Source organism: Sinocyclocheilus anshuiensis, unplaced genomic scaffold, assembly GCF_001515605.1.
Source record: "Sinocyclocheilus anshuiensis isolate Anshui unplaced genomic scaffold, SAMN03320099.WGS_v1.1 scaffold883, whole genome shotgun sequence".
In the NCBI taxonomy this organism is placed as follows: Eukaryota; Metazoa; Chordata; class Actinopteri; order Cypriniformes; family Cyprinidae; genus Sinocyclocheilus; species Sinocyclocheilus anshuiensis.
Window position 1 is genome coordinate 1,032,555 of NW_015547678.1, and position 20,252 is coordinate 1,052,806.

Below are 20,252 nucleotides of genomic sequence, written 5' to 3' on the forward strand. Positions count from 1 at the left end.
CAGCGTGCTTTGTTTATCAGCTCGCGCACACCAGCTATACAGGCGTTAATACTGAATGTTTAACGTTATATTCATTGCATACATATACATCATAGTAGACATCCTTAACTCCTTTCTGCTGTCTGTTGTTCTGTTGTTGGTGTTTCTTTGTTTGAATATGGCACTTAGCACATGCCGTGTGGTATTGGCGTTTGGTATCGGGGCATTTTAACGAGTACGAGTACAGGAGCTCAGTATCGGGCCTATATGCATCCCTATCAACAAGTTTTAGGACTATTTTTTTCCGCAGCCAAACGCTGCACGCCGGAGAACTTTAAGCCCTGAGTATTTCATGATGGTAAGTTTAATTTCCTTGATTATAACAATTGCAGTGCTGTTTTTAAACTAGTAGTCAAGCTATAACGTATTTGATATTTATCATGTATGACTAAAATCTTGCAGGATTAAAAACGAATTCTGAGCAAAAACGTTAAGGTTTTTTTTTTTTCCTTTCTGGTAGCCTACTAGTTCGGAGGTCTCTTTTGGCCCGTTTTCAACTAAATTAAAATAACTGCTTTATTTATTTAGAAGCAGGGTCATGTATTGTAATTTTTTACAAAACATTTTTTATTAATCAAAATACAACACCCACAATATAATATTCAGTGTAGGGCTGCCGAAACTCCGAACGCATGCATGTTGAGGGGCGAGCTGAGAAGCCTACTGTCTTCATCCATTTGCAACAAAACTATATAGTTTTGATTTTTTTTTTTTTTTGCCCAGCCATATTTTTTATTCTATTGTATTTGTCCTTTACTTTTTCATTACTGATAGTTTAATTATTTTCAATCATTTTGAGGACTTTTTTTTTGTTTTGTTTTGTTTTTAGCCTACTAATATTAGCTACCCAATAGTATTCTGCCTTGGTATTGAGAATTGTGACATTTCGCTGGTCTTTAAAATGTAGATGTAATAGCAACCTTATTTACAGAAAATGTATATTTGATATGAAGTATATCGCTATCTTTAAATAAATCATTCATATAAAGCTTTTGTCATATGGCCCACGCATAACGTGTTAAATAATCGTGATTACAATATTGACCAAAATAATCGTGATTATGATTTTTGTCATAATTGAGCAGCCCAAATCTCCATCCACCTCTGACATCCACAAACCTCAGCGATTCTTCCTCTGCATTCACACGCACAGGTTTTGATAGAGGAAAGGGTAGATGTGTAATTAAGGTTTAGCCTCTGGAGCACTCTTAGCCTATTAATAGGCGGTCGCACTGGCAGTGTGGGGCAGGCGTGGAGTGGGAATGTGAGTGCTGGTCTCAGACAGATAACGAGCTTGAGAACAGCTGAGCCACCCTGACAGACTTTCTATTCCTGTGGCAGAGTCAGATGGGCACAGTGTGCATGTGCGCGAGTGGCTGTGTGTGAATTTGCGTGACAAAGCGTGAGTTCGGCGGACCTCTACACACCCACGGACACTAGTAATAAGCATACTTAAACAATGACACACACAAATCTTCCCTGCAGGCTAATTATACCCAGATATGCCAGGTCTCTATCAAATATTAACAATACAGACCATTTCAAAGCACACCACAGCAGAGAGAGGAGTCTAGCAAACTGGTATGACTATATGTCAAGCATCTTCTTAGTTTGCCAACTTTATTTAAAGGTCCCATGGCATGAAAATGTCACTTTATGAGGTTTTTTAACATTAATATGAGTTCCCCTAGCCTGCCTATGGTCCCACAGGAAGACACACTGCTTTCTGTTTGACAGCCAGCACAGCAGGTTCCCAAAGATTATGTAAATTTACAATCCTATCTGCTCAGGTCTCAAACAGATTTTCGCTGAGTGCAAAAAAGCGATCAAATCCGTCTTAACTCAAGCGAAGCGAAGTTTTCTTTGTCTAAGAAATCAGTGTTATTACAGATCAGAAATGATTTATCACAGAAATCGTCTCGGTTACGTATGGTAACCCTCGTTCCCTGAAGGAGGGCACAGAGACGTCACGTCAGATGACCGACGAATTGGGATCTCGCTTAGAGAGACCAAGAGCGTGCTTGACTGTAGTTTTCACTACCGTAGACTTAGGTCAGGAGCAGAACGATAGAACCGCTCGGCTCCGAAGCGAAAAGCTGAATATGCGCTGCATCTGCTGCCTACTTATACTCACGCTGTGATCAGCAGCAGCTGGATGCAATAATCGCATGCCAATGTGCATTGGCTCGTTTAGTTTACACTCGAAGTAGATTGGTCTCTCTAAGCGAGATCCCAATTCGTCGGTCATCCGACGTGACGTCGAGAGTGACCGACTGAAAGGGAACTATTATTTATATCACGTGTGTCATAGGAAATCTTTGACATCTGCATCCAGTTATGTGAAATACCTTCCATCTGACCTCTAAAGACCTGTGTGTAATGTATCTGTTAGAAACAAGACAACCAAACAGTGATGTGCATGTGCTGATTAATTGTGGCAGGCATTAATTAGGGCTGGGAAATATAGCTAAAAATGTAATTTTTTTTCCTCAGTATTTTGAGGTTTTTGACAATATTCATTATACTGTATATCACAGTAGGTATGTATTTGCTTTAAAGGGATTAAATAGTATTTTGTAATCAAAGGAACCAGCATTTTGCCCCTGAAAAAAATTTAAGTAGATCTAATTTAGCATAATGAAAATGTTTTTCAGACTGTTGAAACACTAAATGAACAAGAATTTTTTTTAAACTATTTATATGCTCCAATATAACACATTTTAATTAATATGAAATTAATTGCTTAATCAGAGCTTAGAGTCATCCATTGAGTCTAAACTATTATGACTTAGTGTTAGTACATCTAAAAATAAAAATTCTGTCATTTATAGTTTTATAAGAGGAGCAAATATTTTTTAGGCTTTTATTCACATATAAACACTGATCAACGCAAATACATAAAGCACATCAAGTATGGTAAACAGCAGATCAACTGTACTAAACTGCATTAAATCTGTTCATCATATAAAGCAATCAGTCTTGTCGGAAGACTTGGATTAAACTGCTTGATTCATATAGATCTCTTTTATGATGTCTTCATGAACTTTCTAAACTGTCAAAGTTTTGCTGGAATGGACTTTCAATGGAAGTACAGAAATCTCTCAGGTGTGATTAAAAACTTTTTTTGTGTTTCGAAGATGAATGAAAATCTTATGGGTTGTCATGAGGGTGAGTAAATGATGACAGAATTTTGATTTTTGAGTGAACTATGCTTTTGAAAACTTAATTGTCAAATTAAAATTGCAGTAGATGTCTGCAGTGGTCAGAATGTTGCTAACTTGTATTTATATTGTAACAGTATTACAGATATTCAATATATTGCCCAGCCCTACCAGGCATACAAACACATATAAAGACACACTCAGACAGACAGAAAGACTCAGGCAGTTGTGTGCGTGGACTCACCCCTCCTCCTGCCTCCCAGACTTTATGGTGACCATACAGATGCGCAGTGGATACTGTTGAAACTGATACCTGAGAGAGTCCAGGGGAGGAGGCGTGACCTGGCGGTGTGGCGGCTAGGTTAGGGTGGCCCTTGTTGATTTCATGTGCTGTATATGGGGGGCCAGGGGGTCTCTGTACCTGAGAAAACAAAGGGAAAACTGTGTCAACACTGAAGAGTCAGACAAAATAACCATTACTGTTTTTTAAGTCAACATTAAACAATATTAACAAACCCTCTTTGCTTTTGTAACACAAGATGTTGAATATTGTTTTATTTGGTAACGACACGAAATAAAGGGGGGACATTGGGAACTGGTTGAACCGTAAAAACCAGAATGGACCAAGAAGCTAGTTTAGAGAACTAGTTCTCCTACATTGGAGGAGGCTTTGTGACCAGGAAATGGAATATGAAGGTCAAAGTTCACCCTCAAGAACATCACAACATCTCCCAACATCTTGCTGTTGTTGTAACCTTCTGTAATCTGTATACTAGCATGTACCACAATTCACTTATTTTGATTTTAAAGGGATAGTTCACCCAAAAATGAAAATTCTGTGATTAATTGAACCACTGATGTCACATGGGACTATTTTTACGATGCTCTTACTACCTTTCTGGGCCTTGAATGTGGTAGGTCTATGCAGGGTCTGAAAGCTCTAATAAAGTATAATAAAGTAATTTCTTACTGCTAAATTCTGAAAAAACAGAGGTGTTAAAGGGATAGTTCACCCAAAAATGAAAATGTGATGTTTATCTGCTTACCCCCAGGGCATCAAAGATGTAGGTGACTTTGTTTCTTCAGTAGAACACAAATAATACCATTGCCATGCATTATACGACTGATAGACTGCAACGGCTGGACTTAAAAATAATAATTTGTGTTCTACTGAAGAAACAAAGTCACCTACATCTTGGATGCCCTGGGGGTAAGCAGATAAACATCAAATTTTCATTTTTGGGTGAACTATCCCTTTAATTATAGGACCTAAAAATTCCACATGTAATAACCTAGAACACTGTCTAACACTTGATGACTGCTCAGTCAATTCTTCGTTAAAACCTAGGTGTGCTATTTGATAGCAATCTTTCCTTTGAAAGCCACGTTTCTAGTATTTGTAAAACTGCATTTTTATTGTAAAAATATATCAAAATTACGACCTATGCTCTCAATGTCAAATGCAGAAATGTTAATTCATGCATTCATGACCGCAAGGTTAGATTATTGCAACGCTTTATGGGGTGGTTGTTCTGCACGTTTAATAAACAAACTAGCAAAATGCAGCAGCTAGAGTTCTCCTAGATGGCCACCGGGACAAGACCACAGGAACCAGTTGAGTCCATTGTTGATTGTTGACCAGTTGATGTGATTTTGCTGCAGCTTGGAATTGAACTGCTGGTTCCGTCTGGCAAGAAGAGAACTGATTAACATAATAAATGTCTATATTAACACTTTTTGTCAATTAAATCTGTCCTTGCTAAATAAAAGTATTAATTTAAAAAAAATCTTACAGATCTCAAACTTTTCAACAGTATTGTATATTCCTGCAACAGCTATTAGTATACATTATTTTCCCCATCCACAGCCTTGATATCATCAAACAAATAAGGAAGTCATCAGGCAGTTTCACCTTGTTTCAGATTATATTATATTTTGATGAAAGACAAAAACTGATGAATCATGCTCAGAAATACCAGAAACATGTATTAAGAAAGTAAATCCTTTCAAATACATTGAACTACCATAGTTTGAGGCAGCTTTCCTCATAGTCAAATTAACTGTGAACAAAGCCTAAACAGTGTTCACTGTTCAACAATAGAAAGTAGGCTTTATTCCTGTGTACTCTATACTACATCTTGAGGACCAGTTTCTATTACAACAAGCAAGCTCTGTTTACATGTAGATAGCAATCAGCCACTGCATGAAACTCTCCTGTGAATACTCATTACAGTAGCAGCAACGGCGGTTACGGTCCGTTATCGTCGCTTACACAGGCATATGAGAGAGTGCAGTGTCATTGTCGGTTCTCCCTGGATTTTCAAAGTTGCTGCTGTAAATATAAATTGTAAATGCGGGAACTGATAATGAGATTAACTTGGTGGTTGCACGGTGAGAGACTGCAGCCCGAGCTACTCCATAACTCATTAAAGAAAACATGAAACCTGCAGTCCTGTCGTCTTCCTCACAGATCAAAGGCTTCAAACAGAAAGCGGCCAGTTTTTACTTACTGTGAGGGCTAAAGAACAGCCATCTGCAAGCCAGACATGTTCATCTGGAAGCTTGCAGAAAAATAAACATCTCCACCTCAGTCCTACGGCTTATGTATTCAGTGACAATCAGTCAGTCTGAACTAAACACCTGAAATTTCACATGACTGGCTTGCTGGCTTTTCCAGGCGACATCAGCAGGTGGAGAATGACCCACTTATTTGCAGAGATTATGCAGCTTACCCAGCAGCCTGGGCTTTTCCAGGGTGGGGTGCTGCTGTGCTGAGAAGGGGCGGGTGAGATCACACACACAGCCCAATGGCTCCCAGAATGAGGGGCTTTCTGACCCAACACAGGAAGCAGGAACAGGAGAAAGACCAGCTCAGCAGAAAAAAAAGCACCCCACCCGTCCACTTCCCTCAATATGGTACTGTTCAAACATCATCAGTCCTGCTCGCTCAACCTCATGTCAGTCCAGCAATTTTCTTATTAATGGGTAATATTTGCCTTCTGGGGCAACAATATAAAACACCTAGCTTGCCCTCTATCTCTGTCAAATATTTTAAAGTCATTTGACACTAGATTGGCCTAGAACAGAATATTAAGAAATATATTCAAATTTACATAACTGAGAAAAATGTCAGATAACTGCAATTTGGCCAATTGTTGTAAATCCATGCCTGACTTTTTGTGGTATTTTTTACAATAAATCTGGAAGATGCTACATCATGCGACAGGGTTGATTTAACTTTCATTTTTCAGCATTTGAAACACATGGATATCTAAAAGATATAAAGTCATGTTTATATGTAAAAATAGTATACTTTTTATTATTAGGTTTTTATTATTTAAAATACTTTTTTTTTTTTATCATGAGTGTTCTCAAAATTCATTAAACTATTTAATTATGATTGACTTCCAGTGGCGGAATATACAGTACCATTAAAATATTAGAGTTCAGCAAATCTTTGTTAAAGAAAAAATTTGAGTGGAAACATTTACTAGCTTCTCGAAACTCTACTCTGCATGTTACATTTTGACAATAAAACCAAAAAGAAAAGAAAAAACAGCTGAAAGAGAGAAATTAATAACACATTCCATTTTTGGAGCTTTCCTGAATCAGCTTCCACCAGTACACATGGTGGTCCTCATGTTGATGACTCAAATGCACTGCGGTTAGAGGAGTCAAATATTTTAATGTTACATTTGCGGGGAGAGAGGAGTGGTCTGATCCCAAGTTAGAGTTAAAGCAATCATATGTACGAGAATGGTTTTATTTCTATAACATACTTTAAAGAACCAGCTATATTCTTTAAAATGATTGCAGCAAAAGGGGCAGGCTCAGATCATCTCAGGGTAAAGCTGCCTGATAACAAGTTCATGTCTAGATGTGAAAGTCAGCGAAGAAGGTAAATGAGCATTCAACTCACACTGTAGACAGCAGTGATGGGCTGCGTGGAGAATATTCGCTCTTCCAGCGGCCCTCTTGGGATCCTAGAGGGGATATTAAGGAAAACTCTGGGGCAGAAAGTACTTAAGGCCAAACACAGCAACAAGGTGGGAAAACACACATGATGCATGAAGGAAACTGTTCAAGCGCAGTGATATCGGAAAGAAAAGCTAACAGAATCAAGCAGATCACATTTATCCACATGCAAATTAGCTTGTTTTAAAAACGTGATTTCTGAAAAAAAAAAAAAAAAAAATGGAGTTATATTAGATCATTTTTTTTCTTTCAAAAATGAAAATACTGGCCCCAAGCTTTTAAACGGTAGTACACACAAAAAAAATTCTATTTCAGATAAACGCTGTTCTGAATTTTCTATTCATCAAAGAAACCTGAAAAATTTCTACTCAGCCGTTTTCAACATAATAATAATAATAAATGTTTTTTGAGCAGCAAATCAGCATATTACACTGATTTCTGAAGATCATGTGACACTGAAGACTGGAGTAATGATGCTGAAAATACAGCTGCGCATCACAGAAGATTCATTATATATAGATCAGTGTATAGAACTCATTATAATCAGTGATGCTGTCTACACTGGATGCAGCGCGGCGCGACACGACAAATCCCCAACAGTAAACTGCTACCGCGTTCTATTTATGACGTGCCGACACAAATTTCAAATGATTTTCAATGGTCGCTTTGTCGCGTCCATAACACATAAACAGAGTAAGGAGAGATGGCTGAGGACGATGGCGAATGATTTGCAGATCCTCAGTACCAGTGACAAACATATCATCTTGTAAAATGTGTGGTAAGTACTGCCACTCCATAGTATAAACAGAGTACGTGCAATCGCGAATCTCGAGAGTGAAAGTGAAACTAAAAAGTGATCGTGCATTCAAAAGCACGATGCCAGTTTCAATGCCACTATTATAGGCTGATGCGGCGCAACACGACAACTGTCGCGTCCGGTGTAGAAACGGTGTAACGGTTGCCTGTTACATTACAGTACATAAAATTTCACTATATTTTCCTCCCATCTCGTATTTATTCCCTGTAGGGGTTCCGCCTACACGTCATTTTCTTTCCAAACACAGTATTGGGATGTGGCGGATTGCGGGGGGTATGGGGGGCAGGGCTCGCAAAATTTAAAAATCCCTGGTAGCCCTTCGGGCAGATACTCTTCAGATTTTGGTAGCCCGAAAATTAATTTAACTAGCCCAAATAAAAAAAAAGACCTTTTTTTTTTTTTAAATATAGAAAATCAGATAGGAGTTTAAATGTCAATCAAAAATATTTTCAATACAAAAATATCAACATATGAAGGAAGGAATTTTATTTCAATAATTACAGGGTATCTGCAGAATCTTTAAAAATAAATGTAAGGCAATTTATGACCCATTTTAAGAGCTGCACAAGTAAAATGAACACAGTATGAGTGGTGTTGGACAATGTCTATGGTAACATACAGTACTGAGCCATAAAATTACATGATTTACAGTTCAAATACAGGTTTTCAAAAAACAAAAATCTTATACAACAGCATTTCAGCTTTTAGACCATTTTTATGAAAAGGGATAAGTCAAGTATATAAATTATTATGTCAATTTAAAACGTATAAATATTACTGTCTTGTTCATAAACGCTGCTTTATCAGGAATTATAGGTAAGATTAAATTAAAATGCCAACGACACGTTTCTGAGGACAGTCGGTTCCCTTCAGATACATTCAAATAAAGACATCTGCGCTGCATTTGACTTGAAACGTGCAGCGCTCATATTTTTTCAATTACATCATTGCCTTTTGAAGTTTAATACAGCCGTATCGCGACTCTTGTCTTTCCGTCCCCAACTGTTAGACCTATTGAAATTATAATTAAGACATTTCTTATACCATTTAACATATTTAAAACTTTTTATGGCCTTAAGTTTGATACAACTCACTTTAGGAGTTTTAAGGACCCGCGGGAGATCTGTATTTAAGATGAAAGGTAGCCCTACTGGAAAACACAATAGCCCTAGCGATTTTGCGAGCCCTGCGGGGGGGGGGTCACAATGCCGGTTCGACATTGTGATGTCTATCAGCCAACGGCGATGAACGATGGCATCTTCTATCGGCCCAACCCTAATATATATAGTGGTGGGCCGCCTGGACCAAAAAATGCCAGGGCCGATTCTTTGTGCCAGTCCAGCCCTGATCACAGGTTCATCAAGTTCATCGAAATTGCTGATTTACTAATTAAAATATGCTTCAATATGCTAAATATATCATTTTTATTAGCACGCAATATCATTTTTACTATGATTTTATATGTTTATGATTTAAACAACTTTTGATTTTTAAATTAGTAAAATTTACACATTCCTGTTGCTCAAACAGTGGATCATGGTACTAGCAACACCAAGGTCATGTTAAAACTTGTTTTAGGTTTGATACCTAAAGAAAGCATGAACTAACAAAATATGTACTCTGTTAAACAACAATACTCAGTACATCACAGAAATACAAATATTTAGGTTTGCAAGGCTTAAAAAACACCTACACAATCAGCAAACATAATGACAATGCAGTTCTGGGCCCAATCTATCCATCACACTTGCCCTGTCAAGCCCTTCTCTACTTTCCATGTGTCTTTAAAAAGAAGTGAACATTCTGAAAGAACCTTGTATTACTCATGTTGCAGTGTTATTTTTCTGTTCCTATATAAGCTAGCATGAGGTCCGACACAGACAGGGGCTGAGTGGTACAAACTGGAATTCACATTGTTGTCAAGATATGCTGGCTCCCATCAGCCAGAAACACCAGAAAAAAAGATGCAAACTTTACAAAACAACTGTCCTCAAAACTCCTACATGTATCAACCACACTTCACATCACTGAACAAAGAGTGTCTTTTGAATGATGGAGCCATACTGTGCGATTCCTCAAAGAAAACAGGTTCTCGCACAAGTGAAAATCATCATCCGTTGCAATAAGGTTGTCATACACAAGAAGCTGATTGTGTATTAACATGCCGCTGGAGTACAGAGGATGGAGATGTGTCTTCCATCTCCAGCCCAGCAGCAGAGCCGCTCAGTTCTGTCTGTATAACCAGGCTATTGTTAAGAGGGCGGGGAAACCCTTCATCCTCCACTGCACCACAGGCACATACACACAGTCAGAGTTCAAACAGAGATAATGTACAGTTTACTGTAACCAGGGTAAAACAACAGCTGTTAGTTACTCATTTTAACTTTCCCTTGGCGCCCTGCCATGAAACTTTCACAATAAGCTCAAGCTCCAAAACCACGTCACCCTTTCATAGCCACAGTTTCAACTGGTTTGTAGGTTGCAGATTTATTTTTAGTTCTAGAGTCTCATTTACTAAAATATACATTTGCAATGACACAGCAGTCACAGTGTCTTGTTTTCTCTGTTTCAAAATTATCCTCAATTGCTTTAAACACTCTAAAAGTTTCTTCTGCTATGAAGTGAATCATGGTATAAACACACCTCCTGCTTAAATCAGAGTGTTATATGAAGAACAATAAATCCAAATATAAACCGACATGTTGCTATAAGGTTGATCTCTTATAGCAGATAATTCTCAGCTAGGAAATGTTTGCAAGTAGATTTCCTGTCAATAAACAAGTACATGAAACCAGTCCATTGGGGATACATTTTTTTACATAGTCAAAAAAGGAAACAGAAAGCATTAACTGTAAATGCGTTTGGGGAATCTCCCACAATTATTTAAAAGCCATCATTGTCTCTGACTGTATTATTATGCATTGTTAGCACTATTTTCCCATGTACACAGTCTAATTTAGTCTTTAGCCCTGTTATTTTAACTCCCCAAAACAATTAGACAGATTTAAGCGACTCATTGCAAATGCCAAACCAACATGTCAAGATATTTACTTGCTTATGATGACAAGTGGAAGTTACAGTAGAAGTCAGATATACAAAAACTGCCCTGTAAACCCACACAGTCAAACAGCAGCTTGTTTGACCAGCAACCAAGATGCTGACAGAGGGACACAGACAGTTACAACAGAAGGGCGTTAAGCTTTAGAGCCATAAAGAAATATCAAGACATTGAGGGCAAGCAAAAGTATGGCAGTTTATCTCTGTGGGAAAACATATAACCCGAACAGTGTTTAGTCCACCCTAACTAACTGTAAGGAAGAGATATAAGCGGTATATGATGTGGGCAGCATATAGCTTACCAAGATGTAAAACAATCTTAAAGGAATAGTTCATCCAAAAAATGAAAATTCTGTCAAATCGTTCCAAACCTGTAAGAGTGTCTTTCTTCTGCTGAACACAAAAGAATATGTTTTGAGTAATGTTGGTAACCAAACAGTTGATGGCAGCCATTGACTTCCATAGTATTTGAACAACTTCAGAGTAAATGATGACAGAATTTGATTTTTTTAGGGTGAAAATCCTTTTAAGTCGTTGTTTTTTTATGCACTTGTCAAGTTTAAGATTTTGGGACATTTTGCTTACATAAAATGTCTTCATTCAGACCAAAGGAAAAACAAAATGCACATTTTACAAAGTAAACACTATACATTTTCTCCAAATTGCACTATACGCATAACATTATGCATTAAAATACAAAATATTAAAAATCTCGCACTGAACCAGAAATCTCCACTCAGTAGCAATTATTTACACTGGACTTTAGTTTTATTCTTATCTATAATCTGAAGGTTTTTATAGAGTTCATATATCAGTCACCTGATTTATATAACATTAAAAACGGGAAACATTGATTTTTTTCTGACTTTTGGCAGTATTGATAGGATTTATTTTCTGAGTGATAAGAGATACCCCAAACATCCTGGCATTAATCCTGGCTTTAATGAAATGCCTAATCTGCATAATAACACAACATTTCAGAAAACTTGTAAAGCAAAACATGTACTGTGTCTTAACAATACACTGTAATTAATCAAAAAGGTAAGTATGGTGATATCTAATTTACCCTATTCACCTGTGGTGCAATGGCTTAAAGGGATAGTTCATCCAAAGTAAATAAATAAATACAACTCTGTCACAATTTACTAACTCTAATGAGATTTTTAGTCAGAAAGACAGACTCAGTCACCATTCACTGTCACTGTATTGAAACAGATGCAGTAAATGGTGACAGAGGCTGTCATTCTGACTAACATTTCTAACGTGTTACGCAGTGGAAATTCAGTCACTGGTTTATACCAGCATAAAGAGTGAGTAAATCATGACACAAATATATAAATATTTATTTCAAGCGAAACAGAAAAGGATAGCTAGCTTTAGCACACGGCCGGATCAGCCCAAACCGGCTGCGGGTTGACAGCTCGGCTTTTGAAAGCCACATAACTTTAAACACTGTTACTACACTAACGTACTAGCACCTCCGTGTTCAAGAAACAAAACCTGACTTAAGCCACAACCAAACCAAATCAAAGCCGGTATTAGCCGGTACACAGTACAACACACTCTAGCGCTGTCAAAACCTAGTGGCCCGCCTGCCTAGACAGCAGTTTTGGGCATCATATACAGATTTAATTGAATGCCTATGATGTTTAAAAAACGCTATCCAGATAGGCGGCTCACTATGTTTTTAAACAACCACAGATACAGATTTGTGATGGAGCAAGATGCTTTCAGAGAAGGATACTGTGTCTGCGGCTGTTGAGGCACCGGCGTCCCCTGTGGTAGCGGCACTGGGGTCAGGGTGGCCCGCAGCTGACTCGAGAGTGGCGGTCCGGTTCCAGGTCCAGTTCCAGCGGCGGCAGCAGCGGCTGGTTTCGGCACCGCTTTCGGCGGCAAGCTCATCGCAAATAAAACAAAAAAAAACAAAGCAAACGCACGGCTTTACAGATATTTACAATAATAAATTAGCTAGCGGCTAAACTGTCCACGTAAGAAAAAATATTGCTGGCGAGTTACGTCAACAGCGGGTCTTCTAGGAGCAGGTTGCCGGTGTCTGAGCGAATAGAAAAGCTTGAGCTAACGGGCTAGCTAGATTATTGATAGAATAGCAGGCTAAGGTTAGCCAGCTAGCGCTTATTGTGGTTTATCTTCATTGCTGAAGGTTGGGGGGCTGTTCCCCCTCCCCGGCCGGGGTTTCCGAGGATCTAGTTGGCCTCTTTTTGCCAGGGCGATCTTGACAGGCGAGCCCCCTTTTGGAAAATTAATAACACTTTGTTTACAACTGCTCTTTGACGAGAGTATCTCCACGGAGTGTGAGGATTCCGTTCAACATGGCGCAGTGGCCGCCTCCAGCAGTCCTACAGGACCGACCTTTCGTTTTACTTCGGGTGTTTTCGTGACACTTCGGAGAGTGGAATTTGCAACGAGTGTATACGGACGTACGGAATGCACTATCCGGAAATCATAACCTACTTGGATGTCAGCCAAGGATATAATAATAAACGCTGTAACAGCCAAAAAGAATGGCTTTAGATTAAAAAAAAATTGCGGTTTAAATGGCATCGCTGTATGTGTACATATAAAATTGCAAACCTTTTCGTGTTTATGGTTCGGCCCCTATTTGTGGTGTTACAGTGGCATCTTGCGTCCACAGCTGGACACGCAGTTCAGAGACTGACATATAGCCTAGTCTCTATATATACGGTATAATTTTCATAATGTAGTAATAATTTATAAATTAATAATGCTCTCTTGTAACCAATCACATACTTTCAACACATTTTTATCCATAAAAGGAATAGCCTGATTGACTCCATAGAGAAAGTGAGCTCAATCTCAATCAATTGGTAGCCTATTTATTAATATAAATGTATTAATGTTAAAGCCATTCTTTACTTTTGTCAAATCTTACATGGTACATGCAATTTCTGGAGGATTCCATAATCAAGATGTAAAACATTGACTTGAATATCCCAAAAGATGAACGCCTTAAGCATGAAGAGGATGACTGGTAACAATTTTTTTCTTAGTCTAAAGTGTTTGTGTTTTTTCTTTTCTCCCTGATTTGGAAGATGTCATAAATTGTAAGATGATTAACTGTGTTATACACTTTTATTGTGCTGGATAATAGAAAGGTACAGTACAATATTCCAGGTCACTTATTTTTCGGTTGCTCAGTTTATGGTTACTTGTGAACTATCCTCTAACATATTGATTTGTGAAGATTTGTAGGTCAGCAGTTATGTACAGCTTGATTTTCCCAGTTGTCAGTATCCTCAAGACTTGATTCCCAAGAAACAACAGGGCAATGACAGCGGATTACAGCTAGTGTTTATCTCAGCAAGACCATATGTTAGCTCAAATGTTCAGGCCTTTGATGGACTTTGTGTGCACAAATAAATGTATTTTTAATTGGTAAGTCACAATTTGTTTCTTAAGTATATCTTGTTTTTCTACATTGTACATTGCAACAATTATTCTATATTCTAATATGTTTTGCTAATTTTCCCATTAAGTTAAGAAACATTATGAAATGTTTAAAAAAGTTTGGTTATTATTATGTTAACATCTCAAATTTTGGAGAATATATATATATACAGGTGCATCTCAATAAATTAGAATGTCGTGGAAAAGTTCATTTATTTCAGTAATTCAACTCACTATAGATATTTAAGTATATGTATTTTATTTGTTTAGGTTAGTACATAGGCTATACAATACTGTGTAAAATATATTGATTTAGAAAAACAACATTTACATTATCGATAAAAATCAAGATGCTAAAATTAGGCCTGTTCACACCAAGAATGATAACTATAAAGAAAAATATAACAGTAACTGTATTAGCATCCACATCAACTCACCATAACATTGTTTTAATCACACGCTGCAGTTTTGTTATCTGAACCTTTAAATGCTATAGAGTCAGGTGGATTCTGATTGGTTGTGAACGTTTTTAGTGTTCATCAGCTGGGAAAAATAGTTCTGAAAGTGATTCCAATGATATTGTTTCTGTGTCAATATCATTTTATTTGTGTTATGGATTTCCCTTTTCTCATACAATTAAATTGCTTAAAACCGTATAGTTATCATTATAGTTATCATCCTTGATGTGAATGGGCCTTTACACTGGTTTGCATTTAAAGACAAATAAAATGTTTAGAAAAAAATACATTAGTATTAGAGATGAAATATGCTTTTAACTACCTCTAGCTGAACTCAGCAATGTGCTGATCAGGGTTACACAAAATTGGGTACTTTGGAAACTGATGCACAGGTGCAAATGCTTAGGGAAGGCACACACTTTACTTTTAATTAAGACACACAGTTCAAGCTTCTTAGAAACACACATAAATGAATGGACGGTTGTCAATTGTGTATAGATATTCCTCTGAAGAAAGGGAAAACAACAGCAGGAGATACTATTACCATTTTTAAAATGGTCAAAATAAAAATAAGAAAAAGTATTCTAAATATACATTCAGCATCTTGAGACAAAAGTTTATTAAAATGTACACAATCATAGTTTGAAGTTCCTCAGAATTTGACACTTTCATCCTAAAGAGCATCTTTTAGCTTATTAACTCAAAAGCATGATCAAATGATTTCTTCAACCACTGAAAATCGGTTTGCGAATTATCCGTGTGACTTTATAAGTGTTTAACCCTGGGACATCAAAACCTGGTGAGAGCCCCTTTTTGTTAAAGATGTAAAAGTTAAAAAGCTGCCCATCCTGAGATTCAAGAGACACCGAAGCAGCGTTAACTTTGAGCTGACATGGGTACTCCTTCTCAAACACCACCCTGAACACCCTATCCTGCAGATAACTGAGTTTCAAAATTCTGTACTTCATGGGAACCATTGTGTCTGCTTGAGGTCCAAACTGCTCCAGAGACAGCACTCCATCTGCGTCTGCATTGATCTCATAGAACGTTATATTGCTATAAGTAAAGTAACCTATGTAGGGAACAGGGTCCGGAGTAGGAATGAGAACACGAGGTGCATCTCTGAAGGCACTTTCCATGGCAGGGATGAGTGAACTGTAGACTTTAACCACCAGATCCTCATCTTCAGGTTTGGTTCCAGCCATTAGGGTGACCAACCCCAGCTTCAAGCGAGGAACAAGGGAGACTGAGGCCGAATAACCATCCAGATCTCCATCTTTGCGGATTATGTCATAGCCCAACTGTTCATTGACCTCCCACGGTGTGCCAGTTTGTTCAACAAAGTAGCTATTTTCACAGCGAAACAGAGGAGTTAACATGGTTTTGAGGGTGTCAGGTTGGAGAACCGGGTGGTAGTATGCGCCCAGGAGCATCATCACCAGTTTGGCCATGTCTGCAGGTGTGGAGTACATTTGCCCTGATGGTCTATACCAGCCAAGGTCATAGAGGGGTGCGGGATGCCCACTTGAGTAAACACCAATCGCCATTCGTTTCTCTATTTGAGAGGTGATTTCGAATCCAGTGTCCTCCATTCCCAGCGGCTGCAGGATATTTTCAGACACCCATTGCTGATAATCCATCCCCGCTACCTTCTCCGCCATCACGTGGGCCAGCAGGGAGAAGGCCAGGTTGCTGTAGTGGCATCTGAGGACAGCAGAGGACTAGAATTACTTCCTCTAGGGAGAATCCACAATTGCATTAATTGCATCTGCCGTCATTAATTATTTACACCTCCTCTCATTCATTAAACATCCTCTCAATACAAGTTTGAAGAGGGAAATATACTATCTTTGTACTAGCTTACTTTGTTCCAGGGTCAGCCACGAGAACATCATCTTGTAATAAATCCACAGCAGCCTGAGTGTTGCCTTTCCACAGTAAAGTAGTTGCCCAGAGCCGCCTGGGTAAACCTATAATCAATGATGAATCCAAAATATACAGTTTTTATTTTTTTTCCCCCATTTATTTTATATGGTGTTACCTTATCAGCCTTATCAAAAATTCATCATCAAAGATATTTTAATATTCTGAAGCTTGCAATTTAAAAGTAAAATTATTGGGGATGCACCAATATTAATTTTCAAGCTGATTATTTTCATGTTATGGCTATGGCAGATATTAAAAATACATACTATTCTGACTAAATTAAATAAAAAATTAAAACTATAAAACTATAAATCAGTCATTTTGAATGCTACACCATTACAATAATATTGTAGCATTATAAAAAAAATGATACATTTGACAAAGATTTTTTTTTAACAGTGTCATTAAAATCTTAATGTTTTTAAAGATTAACTTCTAAATGAACAGCAAAAGATATGTCCAGCACTGAATAATACAAACAAATAAAAAGTAGTATATATATGTGTGTGTGTGTGTGTGTGTGTATATGCACACAATTTTATATTATACACTGTACATATAATTATTTCCTCCAGGGCAAGATTTGAGGAACCCTGGTATAGCCTATGTAAAAAGAATACATAGTTGAATTATGCCCTGTTATTTAAACTTTAATTAATCGTGAAACACCCCTAAGCCAGAGAAGGTGGATCATAATCATCAAATCATAACAAAGCCATTATAACCCACCTGTAAATTGTGTACTCATTTATTGGGGGAGATGTGGGGTCACTTCCATTCCTTCTGCCAAAGTTACCATTCCACAATACAGAATCATTAAATATTACAATGGCAGAGATGGCTGGCAGTTTTGTGGCATCAGTGCTGGTCCTCAAAAGTGCATCCACCTGGAGTAAATCATATTTGTAATAGTTTTCAAACTTATTTATCAGCATCAGACAATTTTAGTCAGGAATCCAGACCAAAAGAACTTGTAAATGACTTGGCGGTCTGACCTTGTCCAAAGCTTCCATGAGGACAGGTATCGGGTGCTCCAATGGCACAGGCTCAGGGAAACGTGGGCACATCTTCTCCTCTTTCACTTCTTTTGCATAACTTTTATCCACTGCAAAGTAAAAAGATTATATGTACGCTATGACAAATATGTAAACATATAATACTGTCAGTGTGACTCACATTCATTTGTAAGCACAACAATTATTAACAATTAAAGGCAGCACAAAACATTGGGGCTGAACATAAAATAGCATGCTAATGCCTGAATCACTCATATGTCATTTATCATTATATAATATAGTGCATTTGACATGAAATGGAGCATGGGGGCTGGTGTTCAGTCCATAATAATGTATTTTACACAAAGTTGTTTTTCCCTTCCCCCCAGTGATAATCAGGCTTTACAGCACGCAGTAATCTACAAGCCACTATGTCGAGCTCTGGGTAATCCATAGACAACTCCTGCAAACCATTAATTAAGCACAAGGAGATCGAAAAGCAAAAAAATGTAAGTATGTTCCCTGAAGCTGTAAATGCTGTCAGGCATTTCTAACCATTAAGTAAAAAAAAAAAAAAAAGAATAAGAACAAGATTTTTTATTTTTGTGAGAAAAATGCCTCCTTTTTTCAAAATAAGCATTCGCCATTCATTCATTGAGGTTTGATGGCCTTTTCCCCAATCTTTCTATTGTACAGTAGCACTTTTAATTTGGATTTTAATTTACCTGGTTTTGCTTTGGGAAGTCTGTATTGCCAAATGAAACAGCCCGTCATTACAAAGGAGAGAAGCAGAAAGAAGACCATTCCTAATTTTGTCCACTTCACTTTCATCTTTGCAGTCTGGTGGTCTCCTTCTCTGACAGGCTTAATGAGAAAGAACGGTTTCACAGACACAAACTTCTGAATTTTTTTATATATAGGCTAGTCGCATCACATATTTTGCACATATATATACTGTATATTTAATCTTTAACAAGAATCATAAAAAAATAAGTTCCACTGATTTCTGTAATATTTTTATAAGCATGATAAAAAGAATAAATAGCATTGTGTACTGCTCATGATATTATTTCCACTGTATTTTATACTGTAAGGTATAATATTCTCAGGATAAATGATAAGATGTCTTACCACAGGGTTTACTCCTTTAAGACAAATTCAGAGTTCCGTATGATCCTGCCACAACTGTTAGGTCTATCCATGCAGAGGCTTGTTTAAAAAAAAACATTCAAAGTGGAATTCCATTAAAGCTGATAAAATAGAGACATAACCAGAGCTTACTAGCCACTCACCAGCCATGCTTTAATCTTAACAATAACCCGAGCACTGACTTCTCAGCATCCTCTGGGCCAACTGCAGGCCTGCACGTCATAATCTGAAGATATCCTTCTTTAAAGCCTCACTCCTGATCTTTACACATCCATTCTGTTCATTCATAATGCATATCATAATCTTGTACTGCAGTTATATCTGATCAAATGCATATTATTATTCTTTAGTTTGGGTTAAACAAATACATTTTGCTTGGTTGGAACAGCAGCTACGCTAATTATGTCTATTTGTTTCTCTGTTTTTGCCACGGATTGACATCCCGTGGTAACTAGGATTTACACAAGCTTCAGTCTGGATCCAGAACACCTGAGAAGAGATGATGCCAACCCCTCAGAGGACCTCAGATGATGCCAACCCTGAAACAACTTACAGAACTAACACATTTTGCTAGAAGTTTGATTGCATCATATAATAATTGCTGTTAATAGTGTTCATCGTCTGTTTGATTACGTCTTTAATTGATTTTTCCGTACATTTCTGCCATATGTACATTAACTGACAGTCACCACTGATAAGCTACCACTAAATATTGTAGAAACTTAATTTGCTGTAAAGTTGCTTTGCAATGATTTGTATCGTGAAAAGTGCCGTACAAATAAACTTGAATTGAATTCAGTTTATAGTTTTTTTTGCATCATTTTTATTTTATATACATATTTAGAATTTACCTCATAACTTTTTTTGTTTAAACTTTTCAACTTTACAAATCCCTTATATTAATTCCGTTTATATATATATATATAGATAGTCACGGGAGGAGCAAACGACAGACACCGTGGGTGTGGCGTCAGGCCTCGGAGAGGCTTTTATTTACCAAAATAATATAAACAACAAAGTGTCCAGGGAAAAGGGGAAACTAGTGTCCAGAAATAAAACAGGGGATCTGGTGTCCTCGTCGTGCTGCGGGCTTCGTGCAGGGAAGGGCAGTGATCAGGAAGGAAGGGTCCAGGTAAGGGGCGGAGTCCGGCGGCCGCACGCGCTCCCCTCTCCAGTCCGGGACGCGAGGGGCGGCGGCTTCTTCCTGCGGCTGCATCCTTCTCGCCTTGGCCCCGGCGTGTGAAGGGGC

General features: G+C 37.8%; 2 protein-coding genes across 8 annotated transcripts in view; both read right to left on the bottom strand.

Annotated features, from left to right (window-relative positions):
- The window catches only part of LOC107703066 (eukaryotic translation initiation factor 4 gamma 3-like), a 64,234-nt gene extending 50,836 nt beyond the window's left edge, over positions 1-13,398 (bottom strand). For 4 of the 7 annotated variants that reach the window (XM_016505571.1, XM_016505574.1, XM_016505573.1 and 1 more), the window contains exons 1-3: positions 12,794-13,398; positions 7,120-7,207; positions 3,445-3,621 (exon numbers count right to left, since the gene is read on the bottom strand). In XM_016505571.1, coding sequence (XP_016361057.1) covers positions 3,445-3,621; positions 7,120-7,207; positions 12,794-12,951 — 423 coding nt within the window. In that variant the 5' untranslated portion in view covers positions 12,952-13,398. The remainder of the gene's footprint in view (positions 1-3,444; positions 3,622-7,119; positions 7,208-12,793) is intronic. The other 3 variants (XM_016505572.1, XM_016505570.1, XM_016505575.1) reach the window with 3 other exon arrangements.
- A 1,630-nt stretch (positions 13,399-15,028) lies between these two features.
- LOC107703043 (putative beta-lactamase-like 1) lies at positions 15,029-19,172 on the bottom strand. Its single transcript, XM_016505536.1, has 6 exons — positions 18,986-19,172; positions 18,580-18,718; positions 17,855-17,964; positions 17,571-17,746; positions 16,798-16,893; positions 15,029-16,637 (listed from the first exon to the last, which is right to left on the bottom strand). The coding sequence occupies exons 2-6, from the start codon at positions 18,683-18,685 to the stop codon at positions 15,659-15,661; spliced, it is 1,467 nt and encodes a 488-aa protein (XP_016361022.1). The 5' UTR covers positions 18,686-18,718; positions 18,986-19,172; the 3' UTR covers positions 15,029-15,658.
- Positions 19,173-20,252: the final 1,080 nt, after the last annotated feature.

Coding starts and splice junctions, on each gene's coding strand:
- LOC107703043 (XM_016505536.1), bottom strand. CDS start 18,685: ATGAAAGTGAAGTGGACAAAATTAGGAATGGTCTTCTTTCTGCTTCTC. Junction 17,747..17,854: donor TCATGGAAGCTTTGGACAAG/GTCAGACCGCCA, acceptor GATTTACTCCAG/GTGGATGCACTTTTGAGGAC. Junction 16,638..16,797: donor GTGGCTGACCCTGGAACAAA/GTAAGCTAGTAC, acceptor TGCTGTCCTCAG/ATGCCACTACAGCAACCTGG.